Genomic DNA, 18,091 nt, shown 5'->3' with positions numbered 1-18,091 from the left:
GTGTTACACTTCTGCTAAGCTGTAGCAGCATTCAGGGCCGCGCTTTTTGTGTAATTTTACCAGAATCTTCCCTGATGGCAAAGTGGCTTTAGTTTTGTTGCAGCGCAGCTGTTGCCTGCTGCGCTCTGAACTGTACGCATATATCTGGTGCTGTGCTGTGCACTGCAGCACCAAATCCTTCAAGTTTCAGCAGTGCATCAGAACTAGAAACAATTGTAGGTGAGGGTGGGGATTGCAGCTTTCTTCATATAGCTACACTTGAGTGAAGTGTTGCAGGGTGTAAGTGTGTCTTGTTCCAAGATCTGTGTGCTTCGTGGAGCTGAAACAGTTTTTACCCATCCTTCAGCTCATGAGCAGCGTTTCACAGATGCTCACGTCATGACTAGGACTGCAGAGATTGTTCAGGTCTGCTGAAATCTGTCCTTGGCGTACCAGGAAGATCACTGTGCTGCGATGGTATTATCGGTTGTTTGTCTCACTCACAGGCACAGCAGAAGGCAGTATGTCCCAGGATGGTAGATGATGGAATTGGAAGTGAAGACTTCCTCTGGATCGAGGGGACCTGTGGATCACTAATCACATTTAATACAGCTGCAGGTTTTTCCCAAGATGAAATTCTTACCAGGAATTTTTTTAAAAAGCTTCAGCAAAGAAACGGGAGTCATTAATTATGACTGCAGCAAAGCAGGCTTGTGTTCATGCAGTGGGCTGATCCTAGTGCTACAAGCCTCTGCGCAGAGCTAACAGTTCTCCTCACCCAGTCTGTGGTGACTCCTCCACTGTTTCCCTTCCCCTGGCTCTGTCACACTCTGCTTCCAGTACCGATGATGACGATGTCTTCGCTGGGTCTATTCTAGGCTTCTAGAATAGTCTGAAAAAGCTACCATCTGTCTCTGTTCCTTTTTAAATATTAACTTCACGAGGCTCTTGAAGCTACTTTGATTGCAGGGTGCTTTGATGTGTATGTGAAGTGTCAAGAGACTAGAGACTGTTATTTTTCATATACCTGCTAATGCTGTACCTCTCCGGATGAGTCTGTTTTCCCTCTGACTTGAAGCAGTGATACTGTATATAGCAATGCTGCCTGTTAACATCTGTTCCAACAAACGGTTGCTTCTGTCCCCACCACAGTATTCATCCAGGGCAAAGCGCTGTTGTGGATTCTTGCTTCATAACCCTAAAATTTTGTGCAGTGATGGCAAGTGTCCAGACAGTGACTTGCGAGTGGCTTGTGCGCATGTGTGCTAAGGCGGCTTGCTTAGGGGACGGAGAGGGTGAGGTAGGAGATCTCTGTTTCAAATTGCACTTGTTGGTATTGTAATGGCAACTGTATGTACACTTTATTTAGGCACTCTGTTAGTTTGACTTTGCTGTTTGAATTGCTTCTTTTTCTTAAAAAGGGTCCTTTGATTTACTAGGTGGGTTGAAACTCCCAGTTTCAGATATTTCAGCCCACTTACTCAAGAGAATACTCACATTGTGGAGACTTGACAGGGCAACGAGCATTGACGGGGAGGAGGAAAGTTGGCGAACTTCAGCTTCTAGGAGACCCTGTACGAAACCCAGAAGGCGTAGGCTGGAGACTGCACAGCGGGATCAAGAACATTCAACTTTGCAGCTTCGGGAAGCTGTTGGACAACTTAGAGCATGATGAACAGGTCGCTGCAGTGTTAGCTATTTCCCTGATCATCCCTGCAAGGAAAGATGAAGCTTCGTAGGACTGTTGGTATTTGGGAAAACCACCTCAACCAGAGGACAACACAAACTTTACTCAGTTTATCCGTACTGTCCAGTAATTGTGTCTCGAGTGCAACATGAAGGCCAGGGTGAAGCTCTGGAGCCGGGTCTGTGAGCTCTGGTTGGTACACGTAGTGCTCGGTAGTACATTATTCCTGCGGGAGCTGTGGCACTGTTTGCTTTTGCAGTTGCATAATACAAACACTGAGTGAGATTCCTCCGCTCACAGTGCGTTGGCATTTCATGAATCCGAGGAAGAGAAGCAATTCTCATCGCTTCTAGGGACTGAATGTACTTCCTGGCCGAGGAATAGATAGGCTGGTAGCTACAGTGAATATGAAAGCAACATGGTGTATTTTTAGCTAAATTCTTCTTATTGGGGTTTAGTATATTCATAAGTTAGGCTCTGTGTGTTTTAGCCCCCTAAGATTTTTATTTATTTTTAATCCAGATCATTTACCTCATGGTGTTTACATTTAGGAAATTTATATGCTAAACTGTTTGGAAACTGGGGAAATATCCTATAATAAGTTCAAACTTAGCTTTGATGCTGATAGTGTCTTGTATTACCACAAATTACAGCTGCCTGGAAGTCTCTTAGAAATACATGTAAGAACCCTTTTTACCCTTTCCTTTTAAGTAAGTAAAGGAGAAACTGCTGCATACAATGTGAGAGTCTTCTGAAATTTGAAATCTTAAAGCAAATTTCTGAGTTTCATTATCTGCAATGCAATAGTTAAAAGTACAGCCACCCGATCTCGCCTTTTACTGCTACGTTAAAGCCTATAACTAAAGTTCTTTTTCTTAGCGTCTTGGTTGACAGTGGCGTAGGTGAGTGACTTCTGATCCCTTCCTCGTGTAGAATTCTGACATGTTTATGTATTTGTTTGTTCTAGCTTTTACAAAACTGATCACAGTAAATGGCCAAGAATATCATCTTCAGCTGGTTGACACTGCTGGCCAAGTAAGTTATCTTTCTTTCTTTAAACTTTCTTCAGAGTTAAGACAGCAGGTATTCACGCTCTGTAGAGCTAAGTTGGTAGCGACCATACATCCAAAGGTGAAGGTTCACTTAAATGGTTCTGCCTTGTCCTTTAGTCACTAAGGAGCAATGTTTCTGTAGTGTTCATTTAAAGGCTTTGTTCTGGTTTTGTTTGTTGTTTGTTTTGTTTTTTTTTTTCCCCTGACTATTGAATGTATGCCTACAAAAGTAAGGAGGGAACTGCCTTAACTCTGTACCAAAAGTTCATGAGTAGCTTGCTTGACAGCTACAGACTAAACCAGCAGTCTTGCTTTAGATGGAAAATGTCACTTCAATAAACCATGGAGAAGTTTTTAATGACTTTTTACTGTTTGTGTGCTCCAGCTGCACCACTGTGACTTGGATCCATGAAATAGTCATGGGGAACAGACAGACATGCATATATAGGTCGTACTGACTGGGCTACCAATAAACTACTGCGGTTTGTTGACATTTTTAGGTGATGGTTCATGCGTGCTTCTGAGCCTTCGTGTAATGACAGGGAGCACAGGACACAGTGAACGCGTGTCCTGTAGCGTGGTCGGTAGCTCCGTGCGGTGCAGGTGTTCATTATATAGTGCTGCTTGCCTCAACTCGCACCGCACGTTCCATGCACAGCAGTGCTCTGCCTTTTGAAAGACTCTATATTAAGAAAAAAAGCAGAGTAGGGACTGTTAAACCCTGTATTTTTATCCTAAACTTTTTATTGCTTAGATGTTCTTACCTTCTGTGATTTCTGATACTACGCCTTTGGGTTTTTCCAAAATACGAGTACTGTTAAACAATGTTAAGTGTTGTAAAATACGCTGCCAGCACTTAAGACTTTAAAGCTGCAGGACGCTTGTTCATAGCTGGGAGACTATTCAGAAGGGTTGTAACCTTCTAGGTATGTTTGATCGCTTTCTTTGAAGTGACTTAAGAATAACCATGCTGTATTTATACGGTGTCAGCTTGTGGTGCTAATCAGCAACGCTATATCCACGTATAATCTGTCAGAGGTGTCTGAAGTGATCAGAAATCCGATGCTGGCGACAGGTTTTGGGGCAAGATTGTTTGATGGGGAATGTTCTGCAGAGGAGAGCAAGGTTATTTGTCTTTGAGGAAGAAATGGCCTTCTGGGAAGGCAGGGTAACTTCACTGGTAACATACCTCTATTGCTGAGGTTTATTTTAGGGTCGGTTTAATGTTATACGGTATTGTAAAACCAAAATAACTTCTTTCCCAGCCTGTGGTTATTTTCAGATTTGATTCTTCCTATAAATGACTTGAACTTTGAGTTCTGGCTCACAGTGTCAGAGGGGAGAGATGATGTTGGGTTATGGAGGGTGTGACTTGGACAGATTGCTTTTATAAGTCTGTCTTGCTTAATGATCCATCGGGAGTCCTCACGTGTATGCAGCATAGCAAGGATTATATTGTAGGTTTGTTATATACTTGAAAAGTTACAGCTATGTTGTTTAATCACTTGGCAAAGTTCTTAATTTGGCCCACAAATTCCAGGAAGCATTGCAGCTTTTCTTCCTTCTCCTAACAAGCTAAAAATTAAGTAATGAACTAAAAAGAGTTGAGGTTATGGCACTTATTTTTCTTGGTACTCCTCTTCTGTCCTGTGTCTCTTTACCTTTCACGGTTATCTATTCATATTTGCGTAGTTCAGTTAAACAGGAGTCTTGGTTCAGGATCAGAGGAGTGCCAAAGGAAATCTTACCTAACACCAAATTCCAGCTGGAGCAATCCTGAGAAATTCCGGGTAAAGTCAAACGACTACAGAGTTGCACTTTCACCTGTTCTGCACACAAACTAGCTCAGAGCCCTTCTGTATTGACTTTGGGATTACAGGGCCAACTGAAGTGGCAGTTTGGCATTTCAGTGAAGGTGGGGGAGGGCTGCCCTCCGTGTGTAGCAATAAGGGCGAATAAGGGCATCTTTTGTCAAGTGTTATTCTTTCCAGCTTTTTTGGCTGAATCTGTGAAGTTGATTTCTAAAGGGTTTTTCCTCATTTGCCAGTTCAGGAAGTTTGATTCCTTTTGGCTGTCTAGACTTAAGCTGCGTAATTGCATTGCTCCATCTGTTCAGTCATGACAATACACAGAGAGGTTATGTGATCTTAAGCTAAAATTAACATCTTGAGAAGCATAGGTTTAAAAATTTGAGAACTCGTACATTAAGTAGTATGGCTCTCATCAAGATGGAAATGTTTCCTGGAAATATCCGTTAGAGCAATTTAGGTTTTAACATGGGTTTCATAGTATTTATGTTGCGTTTCCTGCAATATGTCAGTTTGTTTCATTTGCCGATCTAGCTAGTTCCCTTTTCTACAGGGGTAATAAATTCAAGGATTAAGTTTCTGGTGTTCTCTTTGGTGGGTTTGTTGTGGTTTTTGTTTGGTTTGTTTGGGGTTTTTTTAATTAAACACTTGTATAATGTAAACTCCTAGTCATAAAGCAACTAATAACCATATTTTTTGCATCTGTAGTTGATAAGCATTAGTTAGTAAGACACGGTTATTCAGTTCCTCAAAGATCCCTTAGGTAATTTAGATGTGATCAGCACCACTTGAAATTATGAACTGCTAGATCCTGTTGTCAGCTGTTGAAATTACGAATTTAAAATGTAACACCAGCAAGATAAGAGGCGTAATTGCTAATTAGTGGTAGGACAGAGTGGATGTTTTGTACTAATACAAACTGATAATTAAGCAGGATAAGAGGATTGGGAGTAGCTTTAGCTGATCCATAGTCTTAGAGGGAATAAACCAAAAAAGCTGTGGATTAAATTTTAGAGTATACAGGCTGACTCAGCCTTCTATTAATTTGGTAAAGGTTCCCCATCTGACACTACGATGAAAAAACTTAATTCTGAAAGTACTTCCTATACAAAATGGCCCCGCACCTCATGTCTTACAAATGTGACCAACTTACAGATGGTGTTCTGCTAGCATCAAGTTCTGAACTGTGGCAGTAACTAATTTTAAATGCAACGTTCCTTCTACAGGATGAATACTCCATATTTCCTCAGACGTACTCCATAGACATCAATGGCTACATTCTTGTTTATTCAGTCACGTCAATAAAAAGGTAATAAAATCTGTTGTGATCTTCCGGTTCAGATGTTAATGAGATATATTCTGGGTTCAGCTCCTGCCTCTGCTATATTTTCTTTACATGTGTTTAATTCATTTAACATCTCTTTCCCTTAGAAGTATAATGGAAGTTTAAATTAATGTTTCTTCAGAAATTTCCCCTCAGATCCAAATGTCACAGACACATTGCAGACTAATGTGCAAGGTGCCATGTAAGAATTGAGACAATGCTGAACTACATTGTTTTGAGGTGTAAGTAAAAGTACATAGAATGATTTCAGGTGTAAGTAGAGTCCATTGCTCTAACATCAGAGACAAAGGCAGACTGAAGTATGAACCTAAAGGGCATTGTACATCTATGTGATGTACCCAAGTAGTTGCTAGATCAGTCCCTCAGCCTTGTAGCTTGTACTGAGACTTCTGTGACTTCTTGTCTTGGATCGTTCTGGTTAACAATCAGAAATTTTCATATAAATAGCAATATATGATTTTTGGCCCGTTGACACACTCTTGATGTGCTGCAGTAAATAATCTTATTTGAAAATTTTCCTAGAGTATCTATTTTATCCTTGCTGTTAGCTGTGCATTCTGATGTGAGGACAGAGTCCATCACAGCTGGAGTCATTTACTTGCAAGATGCATCTCAGCCTTTGTGAGGCTTTGTCATCTTCTGTTGTTTTGTCCCTTCCTCTGGTCGTCTTGCTTTGTTTAAATACCGGTCATTCTTGAATAGGTCTTAATTTTGTAATATTACACAGCATGTTTGTAATGACAGTCAAAATAATGCTATTTTCTTAAATTTTTGTTTGAGTCAACTGATTAAGATGTTAGACCTTTCACTCTGATCAAGTAGAAGAGAAGTTGATGCTTCCCTCCTACTTGCAAGGAAGCCGATCAGCTTTTTCTAAGTTCTGAAGTGTTCCACGTCTTTTCCTCTGAATCAAACAAAACTGGGCATCTTGAGTGCTTTTTAGTAGGTCATCATAAAATATTGGTAAAACAACTTGCCCTTTGGCTCTTCTGTGCTTCTCAAAGAAAGGATATGGTCTGGTTACAGACTTCCATTGCTTGCGAGGTCTTTAATGTTGAACAGATTTTCACAGCCTTTTCTTGTTTTTTATTCTTGGTTTTTATCGTTAGTTCTGAAGTAGTGAGGGGCGAGCACATGTGATCTGGAGGAAATGCAACAGATGTTAGGCTTTCATGTCTGTCTAGAGATTACCTAAGTTCTTTCCCCACCCCCCCTTTTTTTTTTAATGAGACGTTCAGTGTTGATGCTGAGTAGCTTGTATGAAATAGGAGGTAGTATTTTCAGCCTTAAGTAGACAATCCTCCGCTCCTAAAGTGAATGGAAAAATGTTCATTGCTAAGTCATATTGTGAGGACAGCAATGTCTTTGACTAAAATCAACGTGGATCGCTTGGAGGCTTCTGCAGCTTCTGCTGTTCCCTGCTTGGCAGCTAAAGGACGTGTTCTTTTTCAGCTGCTCCAGTTGTTGCTCTGTGATGTCTTGAGCTTAGCAACACAGATGAAGAAATGAAAATCTGTTTTCTGTGGTAGGATTCAATCAGTTAAAACAAAAACCAAATCCTGGTAAAAATACTAACAGAACGAGTTATGTTAAACTGTAGGTAGATGGTCTTTTCATCAGTATTTTAGTCTTGATGAGTTTATTCCGAGGTTTTTGGTTCTTCCTTTATATTTCAAAATATCAATGATCCTGTCTTGTTCAATTCCTTATGCTCTGTATCAAGACAGTGTTTAGGCAGTAGGAAAGATCTTCCGCCATACTTAGCATAGATGACTTGCCCAGGCAATCAAATTGCAGTCACCATCTGTCTTGACTTCTGTCAAAGTGTGTGTATTGATCCAAGTATTGATCCAGCAGGGGTGAGAGCTTTGACAGCAAACTTACTAGAAATGCCCTTTTAAAACTATTGTCTTCCCTCCTAGCCTCTGGTGGGAAGTTTAAGTGGGACTACTTGAGTAAAAGCTAACGCCCTACATTTTTCATATTCCCAGGCTCTCAGCAGCAAGGTTACTGGAAGGCTTTTGTTCTAATTCAGCTTAATTAAATTCCAATTTTGTATCTTGCTAGGTTACATGATTTTGTATAACACATTTCTCTGACAGCTAGTAATTTTTTTTTTTGTTGTATTTCACGCATTGAGCTGTTTGCTGTAACCCTATTTGCTTGACAGAACTGGAAAGAACTTCTTATAGTCTCCAGATCTCGTGCTGTTTCACGACTTGATGTGATGATGCTCTGTTTGGATTGGTCAATGTCTGTCTTGAAGTGTGTCCCTGCTCCTTCTAGACTTCTTAATTTGGAAAGCTTTCTAGAACATTAAGTTGATCTGGTCAAGCCGATTTCATTCCTGGCAGTAGCAGCTTGTTTCTGTGTCAGAATTGTCTTTTGAATTTAAATAGTGCTTCTCTTTTGGTTTCCACCTTGATCTGCTAACAAAGATCAGTTGTTTATTGGTAGTATTTTTACTGAAAAAGGAGCTTGTGAACTATCGTAGGCAAGCAGATAGGTACACAGAGTTGGTAAACGGAAGAGCCCAAGTTGAACACGAACATTTTGCACTGGAGCCTCAGGTGAGGACTCGCTGGGGTGCTGTGCTGTGGCATGGTGGCTTTGATGGAAACAACACGCCTAATAGTGGCAAGGAAACAGTGATTGTATCGTCTTAGTGATTCAGTTATCCTGTGGCTAGCACGCTAGATCTTTCCTGTTGCTTCAGACTGAGAAACAGTTTTGTGGTCTGTAGCAAAGGGGGTTTTGTAGTATTTTTATTCTTCTTTCAGTTTGCAGGGCCACCTAGTTCTATGTATAGCAACGCCTCTTTGACACAACCAAGCTCCATTTAACTCTTATTTTTGAAATAATTATAAGAATGGAAGTCGAAGACAAGTTCTCAAGACCAGAATTTCACTAATACCTTTTTAGCATAACCTATTTGTAACCCTAAAGTTCTTTCATTGATTCCACATTTTAATGTAATATGTAGTATTGTACTTGAGTTAATAAGTTGTGCCAGACTAAGTCATGCTTTTGTTTGCAAAGAACTAATTTTCTTAGTAGGATATACTAAAGCTATTAGCTGAACATGGAGAAGTATTGTGTTCTACTCAGTCTCAAAAATTATTGCTGAAGTCCAGACAAATTGACCTACTTGACAGAAAATCCTTCTTAAATACGGTAGCATTTATTGTTCCAGAAGTGAGAAGTTTTAATGATAGCTCAAATAGTGTTTTTAGGCACCAGCTCTTTGAGAGCTCTGAGTTGGAAGTGTGTTTGAGCGCTGCTCTATTTTTTAAGAGTTTCGATGCTAATTGAAATGCAGTGCAAGTCAAGACACTGCCTGTAGCTAACAGCCTTGGAAGTTGGAAAAGTTCGGGTCACTTTTTTGTTGTCTAGTTGCGTGTCTCCCATGTGAGCCTGTGCCTCTCTCTTAAAACAAATCTGAATTGTGCGCTTCATGTCCCAGCATTTTTTCCATAATGTGATTAGAGGAGCACAACATCTGCTCTTCAACCCCATTTATAGCTTGTTCTCAAAAGTACTAAATGTCAAATGCAGTGGATTTTTAGTGAGGGTTTCAGCTTCTTGGTATTTCGCAGTACTGCTTCTTATCTGCCGTCATCCAACCTTCATGTACACGGTAGGTGGACAGACAACAAGTATTTGAACAACCACTGTCTCGATAACATCTTACAGATCAGTTTGCTCACTTTCCATAGAAAATTAGAATTTAGGCTTCTTTTGGCTTTCACATAAATAAAACTAAAGAATTCTATATGAACTAAGTGTTCTTAAAAAAAAATAATGAAATGTATTCTTTTAAGGTGCAGTGTGCTTAACTAAATACTTTTTCTTTGAAACATGCTCATCCAGGATTGTTGAACTCGCGCAGTTAAATTTCTTACTGCAGATACAGACCAGATGAGAGGTGGGAGGGGCTTTTAAGTGATTCTGTTAGATGCATCTGTCCTGGGTAATGTAATTTATTTCTGCAAATACCGTAACTGGGGAGGCTATCCTGGTAGGCATAGACTAGTCTTTGCTGCTTCTGGGGCCATTTTGTCTGTTGTACGCGAATCGGTAAGACGTTCAGCATCTTTGTAGTTCTGCCACTATACATAAAGTTAAGTTTTAAACACAGCAACCTACATATGCATTTAATTGCTTGTGTATTGGGTATTAAGGATAAACATCGGAGTGCATGTGTGACTTCATCCCTTTATTTTGCAGTTTTGAAGTGATAAAAGTTATCCATGGCAAGTTATTGGATATGGTGGGAAAAGTCCAGTAAGTAGTGACACTTTCATCTCATTTCATTGCAGGCATGTTACTAGTACTTTGTTCAGTATACTGTAACTGTTCTGAAGTTCTGAACTTTCTTTCACAGAATACCCATTATGCTGGTTGGAAATAAAAAAGACCTGCATATGGAACGGTATGTGAACTCCAGTATGTGTGAAATGCAAGACAGCAGCCGGCATTCCTGTGGCTGCAATGCGCTAGTTTTGTTCTTGGCTTTCCGTAACTAAAATCAAATTGTAGGTTAAAATAAGGTACTGGCAAAGGCATTGTGTCCAGAATGTGAACTAGGAGCCATGAACTTCTGTTGTAATGTTGACTTTTGCTATAAGCTTCCAGGGACGGTCATTCAATACTTTGGGTTTTTTTCAAAACAAGTAACAGAAGTGTAATTTCACAACTGTGAAATACCAGATGATATTACAGATTATGAATACAAAGCAATACTTTGGGACAACTGCTCTTCTGGGTCGCATAGCAGTTTTACCTGGCCCAGTAGTGTATTTGACAGCAGCCAAAAGCAAATGCTCTGGATCAGACTTCACAGAACATTCTTACTACATGCATTTATGTGCTTCAGTACTTGGGTCTTTCCTGACGTATCAAATTCCAATTCTTTTGCAAGGTACAAAGAAACATACTTTTTTTTTTTCTTTTCCCCTTTGGTCAGGGTGATCAGCTATGAAGAAGGGAAAGCTTTAGCAGAATCCTGGAATGCAGCTTTCTTGGAATCTTCTGCTAAAGAAAATCAGGTAACGGATTTAAGATGCATTTTATTCAAATAGCAATGTAATGGAATGACTCATAGTTTCATAGTTTCACTTAATAAAGGAAGCTAAAGTATTTGCTTGTACTGTACAGATATTTTGTGTAGATGGTTGGAAACAAAATGGCTGTCTGCATTCAGGTTTATGTGTACAAGTTTCTTCCATCCAACTGTAAATGGAAGGAGGAAGTGAAAAACTGAAAGTTACGCTTCACTGAAGACAGCAGAACACTTAGTGACAAACTAAAACTCAAATCCATGTGGTGGGTGGAACAGGGTCTGTGATCTGCTGCAGTTACCTTAAATAGGAGGTCATTGCGGTTGCGGAGGAGCGAGTGGGTGTAAGAGGGTGAACCTCACACTTTAAGGTGCCGGACAAGGCTCGGTTTCTCTGATGTGGGGAATAATCATTTTCTGGGCCCACGGTGGGGGCAAACAGAAAAACGTGAGAATACAGCAGAGGCTGCCCGACACTGCTGTGATACAGCTGTGGGGAAGCTGCACGATCTGACACAATATAACCCACACACATTTACATTCATCCGTTTCCTATCACAGAAATAGTGTTTGATTACATATTAAATAATATCTTATTTTTCATTGCTCTAACTTTCTTTAAAATGTGTCCTAAATATATTGTGGTATTTGAATTTGTTCCTGTGGCTGTTAATAATACTTAGTCATGATTTCATACTTCATGTGTCTAAGCTACGAGAGCATCCTAGTTTGGGCTTGAGGTAATGGATAACTGCTGTGGACCGTGGGGGGGAAGGTGTCCTTTTTCCCCCCTCCTCCAAATTCCTATTTTTTTCTCTATAGGTCTCAACAGCATCAAAGCTTTGCTCTTTGAAAATATAGACATACAAGGTCAAAAGGTCATTGTCAGGCTCATTTTAAACAAATGAGTCCTTATGCAGAAGAAACGCTTATGTTGTCTCATATTTAACCTAACGTACGGCATCCTTGTCCTGCTTGATAACATCAGCACAATCAAAAGGGCAATCCTTCAGCTGGGACAGGGCTTGTTTAAGCAGCCTTTCTTCCCCAGTCCCCTGCCCCAAAAGCAAAACAAATAGCTTTTGTCTGGTGTCTGTTGTCAATGATTCCGCAAGTTACTTGAGTAAAGTTGGATTTTCCCTGGAAGAAAAACTTGGGAATTTTTTTTTTCCCCCCCGTCCAGATATGGAACACTTGGAGTTAGTTTATCTGTACTTCTGTTTCTGGCTAAGATTTGCATTAACCTTGTCAAAATTGGGCATGATGAAAGCATGGAATTTCTCAATATCTTCTCTGTACTGCTGGAGAGCTTCCAATGCATACCCAAGGAAACTAATTTGACAGTGTAAAGAATAAACCAATTGAAAGCACCTGATTTTTTCCCTCCCTTTATTTTAAATGACTTAATGCTTCTAGGTTAGGCAGAGCTATTGCCTGTACTCTTTTTCTTTTGGCGTATATTTGCAACGTGTAACAGCATAGCAATTCCTATCTAGCAGAATATCTTTTCTGAAGTTTGTATTATTCTTAGTTCAAGAAAAAAAGGTTGAGTTTATTTATGCAAAGAAGCTGAAAGCTCTATGTGATGCTTGGCATGTCTTACATCTGAAATTGCTGCAGTAACAAAGTCCCATTGACTGCCATGTATTTGTGTCTGTCCCTTAGTCTCAGACTGTCCGTATTAAGATACGCTGCAGCTGAAATTTATATAGCAAACTTCATAGCCTCCAGGGAAATCAGAATGGCAATTGTATGTCAGATATTCAAAATTCTGTACAGTCCTGTATAAATCCCACAAAAAATCAGAAGTGGTGTTCGTTCTTGCTGTCAAAGGTGTTCTTACTAAGCCTTCCTTCCAGCAGGATCCTTCAGAACGGCGATCACAGGTCGCTGTAAATTCTGTCCCTCTGGATTTAGACGCAGGTTGTTAGAAACAGGTACTCGAACACAGTTCCCCCTTCATGCCTCTTACATAATACACTGTAAATTTGTCTGGCTTCAGAAGTTTGGGAGATCATATCTCAATTCTGAGATGCGTGCCCACAGCATGTGACCATCTTGCAGGCTCTCTGGCAAGCTTCCTTTGGAGGCTTGGGATGTATGAAAGAAAGTGGGAAGGAGCCCAAAACTGGCTTTTCACAAGCAGTGGCAGGGGAATGCTTACCTCAGGATTGAGCTTTGAGAGCGAAGTGTGGAGTCTGGACCTGTGAGGCATTAAGGAGGCATCAGGCATTGTAGGATCTATCCCTTCCTATGAGATAGACAAGGAGCAGTTCTGAACTCATGGGGTTTTCTTCCTCCAAATCCTAATTTTACAGGATCAAAACAACTGATACATAGACCTGTATCAAGACAGGATATCTTCTCTTACTCTGAAACTGTCTCTGGTTTTGGGGGGTAGAAAGGGTTTATTTTGAACTTAGTAACAAGGTGTGTTGTCATTCTCCTGGTACTGAATGTTCACCTTGCCTAAGTAAACGTTACTGGAAGAAGTAGTCTGTCGCCACTTCTTGCTTGGAGGTTCATCCAGATCACCACCTCTACTGGCTTGGTACAGCAAATGTAACTTGCCTATCAAGATTAAGTCCAAACTCTTTCCAAAACTGCTTCAGATTCTGTTTGCTGTAAAGAAAGCTGATTTGATAGTTAAAGGGATGAGTGGGACTGGATTAGGAATTTAGAGTTTAAGAACTTCAGCAGAGAGCTCAGACCTTCCTGACTGTGGTGAAGTCTGCTAATCCTTTCTCTCTGAAGCCTAGCCGTCTGTATTTGGTGGATGTGGAGCAAAAGCATGACAATTTCTGGTATGCTGGTCTGAAATGGGTTTGGTACGTGATGTTCTTCACAGCAGCAAAGAGGGAAGGTCTTCTTGCTATGGGTGTTAGACCAGACTTGATCAGCTATGTAGTCTATGCTTTATAACAGCTCTGTTTGCAAGGAACTGCTGAAACTAGAGAACATATTCCCTGTAACAGGTTCCAAGAGCAAAGGCTCCTTCCCCTACAAGGGAGTGGGAGAGCATTGACTCTTCTCCCTTCCTACTTTGGGCAAAAATAAAATCCTTTGTGGAGCATCTGTGAGAGTCCTAGGAGCATAGTCCTACTATATTGGGCAACTGAAATGGTTCTATAGATTAACTCCAGCAAACTAGACCTGTTCTGCCAGGAGTTATCAAAAGATACCACATTCCAGAAATGGTATGACTTTGAATAGATGGAAAGCAGAGACGCGCAAAGATCAAAGCTGTGGTGATGACAAATGGTAGCGGCTGGCAAGACTTCTCAAGGTCAAATATATTTGAGGCTGTGTATCAGCTCCTCCAGCCCAGGGTGACCTGGTAGGACTTTTGGAGGAGCCTGCATATCAGCAACACATCAGTCGTCTAGGGAAATCCCTGGGCTTTGAGAAGGCAATTCTGAGACTTAATGGAAAAGATCTCTTTTAGATTGCTGCTGGGCAGCAATTGACGTACCTTCTCAAGCTGCTTAATTATTGCCAGATACGTTGAACTGCTTTGTCTAACTTCAGGAGCTTTGGGCCTTTCTTGTGGAATTCCCTACTTTGTTTCACCTAAGCCATAGTAGAATGCTTCATCTTAATCCCAGTACAATAAATTGGTAACTGTTTGAAATACACCCAGAATCCAAAGTGGTCTTAAACCCAGTTGAAACTAGGAGCTGACTTGAAGAATTCGGGGACTAATCAGCAGCCAAATTGTTCCTCCAGTTCTGCAAAATTCATTAGATAAACTTGTTTTAGAAGGGGCAAGGTAGTAGTAAAAAGTTTACTTCTCACCAAAACGAAGCTCTCTTAAAAAGCAATTGCTTGGGCATTGCTTCTTTTTCAAGAGCAACTTCATCTTCAAGCTCAGAAGATGCAGTGCTCGGTAAATGCTTCAGAGTGGTTTGGGATCTTAGCCCCTCTCCAGGGATCTGGTGTGCTCACCTGGGAGAGCGTGTTTGGGCTGGCAAAGGATGGGGGGAGAAAGCTCTCTTCCTTTACCTGACTATTGCTCAAGTTCCTTTGCCCAGTTCTGTGCCAAGATAAACTGGTAGTATGAACAGCTGAGAGTTTCCTCTTTGAAATAATACAAGAGTTGCATAGTTGAAAAATATGGCGTACCAGAGGGTGACTCCAGCGGCTGTGGGCTGGGGTTGGGGGTTGGCACCTTCCTGCGGTGGCTCCCAGCAGCCGCTTCCCGACTTGTGCAAGGAGAACTGCGCCTCCCGAGCTGTTGGTCCCATGGCACCAAGGGGCACATCTGCAGGAGCAGTCGAGCCTCTGGTGTCTCCTGCAGAGTGCTAATCCCTCTCAGCAGCGTGCGTTGCCCAGGCTGACATCTGTTTTATTCCTGGGGAGAGAAAGGCAGAAGAAATCCAGATGGCTTTCTGTAGGGTAGGTGTGACCCACGTTCTGTAACTGGACCGCATGGAGACAGATGTATATAAAGTCTGGCTGCGTTCTTTATTCCTTGTCACAAAACACAACTTTCTGCGTTGTTTAAAAGCTCATTCTAAAATTCTTCAGCGTATTTGGCCTCAGTGACAAATTCCTAAGAGTTACCTGTGGGACAGTGCTTAAACCTTCTCAGTGAACACGTATTTTCTGTGCGGTGAATTAACAAGCCCTGTGAACTCCTACATCTTAGCGTTTCAAACAGCACGTCTTTGACAGAGAATGTACAGCTTCTTGGTTGACAGAACAAGTTGTGGAGGTTTTTTTTTTTAAATAGCTGCTTTGAAGCAGGGGAATAAGAACTTCTGCATTAAAATGAAACCATTGGCAATGTCGATTCTAAGACGGGAAGCACTGGTGCAGTCTATTTATAAATCAGTATATCACCAAGTTTTGATTAAGGGAAACTCTTCATTAGTCGCACCGGTTTGATACCGGTTGCAGTCCTGACCATGCTTCTAGAGTCTAATTTGCCCTGGAAATGTGTTGTATAGCGCTGGACCAATGAGCCACTCTGTCGGAGTCAGTTGGGATTGCAGGGAATCTTCGTTATATGGAGGAATACTCTATTTCCAGCTGATGAAGTATTTTAAATAGTTCCAGAGATAGTACTGTGCACAAATGGTATAAATACAGGAAACTTCTAACATTCAGTCTAATCTTGTTAAGATTGCTTGAAGATTGTTAGGGCTGCTTTAGTCAATGGGATTAATTTGGAAGTGATCCAATTAAGAATTATACCTTGTGGAGGCAGAAGAACATCTGTTAGGTCAGCACACAGCCATATATCATTGGGTGCTCTTCAGCCTACTGATTAAAACCAACAAAACTCCCTTTTTACCTTCTTTCATAAAGTGCCTGCTTTTATATAATGAATATACTCTCCTCCTGCAGGAGCGTGTGCTTGGCATTCTTGAAACGGGTGGCTAGAGGTTAGATAAACTTAAAATGGCACGTCTGAGATGATCAGGAGACCATTTCCAAGCTGAAGATTCAACATGCTGAAGTACTGATTGGGTGGTGAATCTTCAACATGAAAATACTCTAGAGAAGAAAAGTACTTCAGAATTGTCCTTGACCGTAGTATGGATTGCCTAGAAGTAACTTAGGAATAAAACTATTTCAGATGCTGCGTGTCGTTGTTTCTGCATATCCTGATGGAGGCTAGCATACAGTTTTGAAACCCTTAAAACTGAGTGAATCCTGAAAATAGCAGATTAACAGCATAAGGTATTTACCACAAGTAGCGTTGATGATGATGTCCCAGACACCTTATTCTCCCCATCTTTCAGTATCCTTAAAAACAAACCAAACCCCATCGAAAACCTAGCTACACATAATCAAATTCTTCTGTAAAATCTGCTGAATCACTCGAGTGGGTACTCGGAGAGTACTTACTGCCTTCCCTCTGAAGGGGCGAAGGGATCCACGGTGCTCGTGTGGCTCCCGATTCTGCAGAGGAACTCTGTATAATGCTGTTCCATACAGTAAGCTGGGACGGTTGGGTGAGCCTGACCGCGTTGGCAATAGCTATCCTGTAGTTGAAGCTGTTTAAAATATAAAATGTCTTTCTCTCAGAAGGGCTTTATCACTGGATGCTGCTTAATATTAGACGGTGGCTCATTTGGATCGCGTTTTCCCCTTGTGTTCTTTCTTGCGCCATGTCTAATACTGGTCTTACCTATAGGGAAGATGAGAAGATCAAGAATGTTCAAGTAACCCTCGTACGGGGCTGTGCAAAGTCAGTGTTGAGAGCTGAAACGTCTGCTGCCTTCTGTAATTACTTATAATCTTAAAGGTTACTTAGAGGAAATGAATTGGTTTATCAAAATCTTCAATGGTGTCAGTCACTCGGCACAAGCTTACTACTTAAAATAAAGCCGAATTACGGTTATTAGCTCTGTTGTGAGTATGGCTCCGTTTAAACGTGCCCTCCCTGCAGTGACAGAGAGGATGGTTGAGGATGGCTGTGGAGAAGGGGTTACGCTTTTCTTCCAAAGGTTGCGTTCAAAACTGAAATTCCTGTATTTTCCCTCTTTGATTTTGGAATAAGCGTTGGACGTGCATTTACCTGCTGGTGTAGCCAGTAAAACTGCTAATTTTTGGGGGGGAGTTTTGTTTCTGTGTTGTTTTTTTTTTCGGTAAGTGGACAGTTTCTTCTCACCTGCTAACCTTGTGCTCTCTCTTTGCAGACTGCCGTTGATGTTTTTAAGAGGATAATTTTGGAGGCAGAAAAAATCGATGGGGCAGCTTCACAAGGGAAGTCTTCATGCTCAGTAATGTAATTCCACTGCAAAACCTGAAAACACTGGGAATACATTCTACCTGAAGAAGCAAAACTGCCCATTATCTTTAAGGATAAACTATGCTTCTTTTTTTTTATTTTTTTTTTTTTCCTTCTGTTAACCTGAAAGATAAACAGTTGGTTTGGAGCCTTTCCCTTCAGATTATGTTAAACTCTGACTCCTGTGCAAATGGCTTCACTTCCATTTTCAAATTTTAAGCAATCATATTTTCAATTTATATATTGTATTTCTTAATATTATGACCAAGAATTTTACTGGCATTAATTTTTCAGTGTAGTTTGTTGGTTAGAATAATCATCAAAATGATGCATATTGTTACACTACTATTAACTAGGCTTGGATATCAGTGTTTCTTTGTGTTAAATGTATACTTGTAAATAAAATAGCTGCAAACCTTAAA

At 40.8% G+C, this 18,091-nt stretch overlaps 1 protein-coding gene across 2 annotated transcripts in view; it reads left to right on the top strand.

The window, feature by feature from the left end:
• The window catches only part of RHEB (Ras homolog, mTORC1 binding), a 41,862-nt gene extending 23,771 nt beyond the window's left edge, over nucleotides 1-18,091 (top strand). Inside the window, exons 3-8 of one of the 2 annotated variants that reach the window (XM_063324363.1) lie at nucleotides 2,634-2,701; nucleotides 5,753-5,835; nucleotides 10,099-10,155; nucleotides 10,256-10,303; nucleotides 10,838-10,919; nucleotides 17,578-18,091. In XM_063324363.1, the coding sequence (XP_063180433.1) occupies nucleotides 2,634-2,701; nucleotides 5,753-5,835; nucleotides 10,099-10,155; nucleotides 10,256-10,303; nucleotides 10,838-10,919; nucleotides 17,578-17,670 (431 nt within the window). In that variant the 3' untranslated portion in view covers nucleotides 17,671-18,091. The remainder of the gene's footprint in view (nucleotides 1-2,633; nucleotides 2,702-5,752; nucleotides 5,836-10,098; nucleotides 10,156-10,255; nucleotides 10,304-10,837; nucleotides 10,920-17,577) is intronic. The other variant, XM_063324364.1, reaches the window with a different exon arrangement.

This window comes from Chroicocephalus ridibundus, chromosome 2, assembly GCF_963924245.1.
Source record: "Chroicocephalus ridibundus chromosome 2, bChrRid1.1, whole genome shotgun sequence".
Classification (NCBI taxonomy): domain Eukaryota; kingdom Metazoa; phylum Chordata; class Aves; order Charadriiformes; family Laridae; genus Chroicocephalus; species Chroicocephalus ridibundus.
Note: the sequence above shows the minus strand (reverse complement) of the source record. Positions and strands in the feature narration are given on the sequence as shown.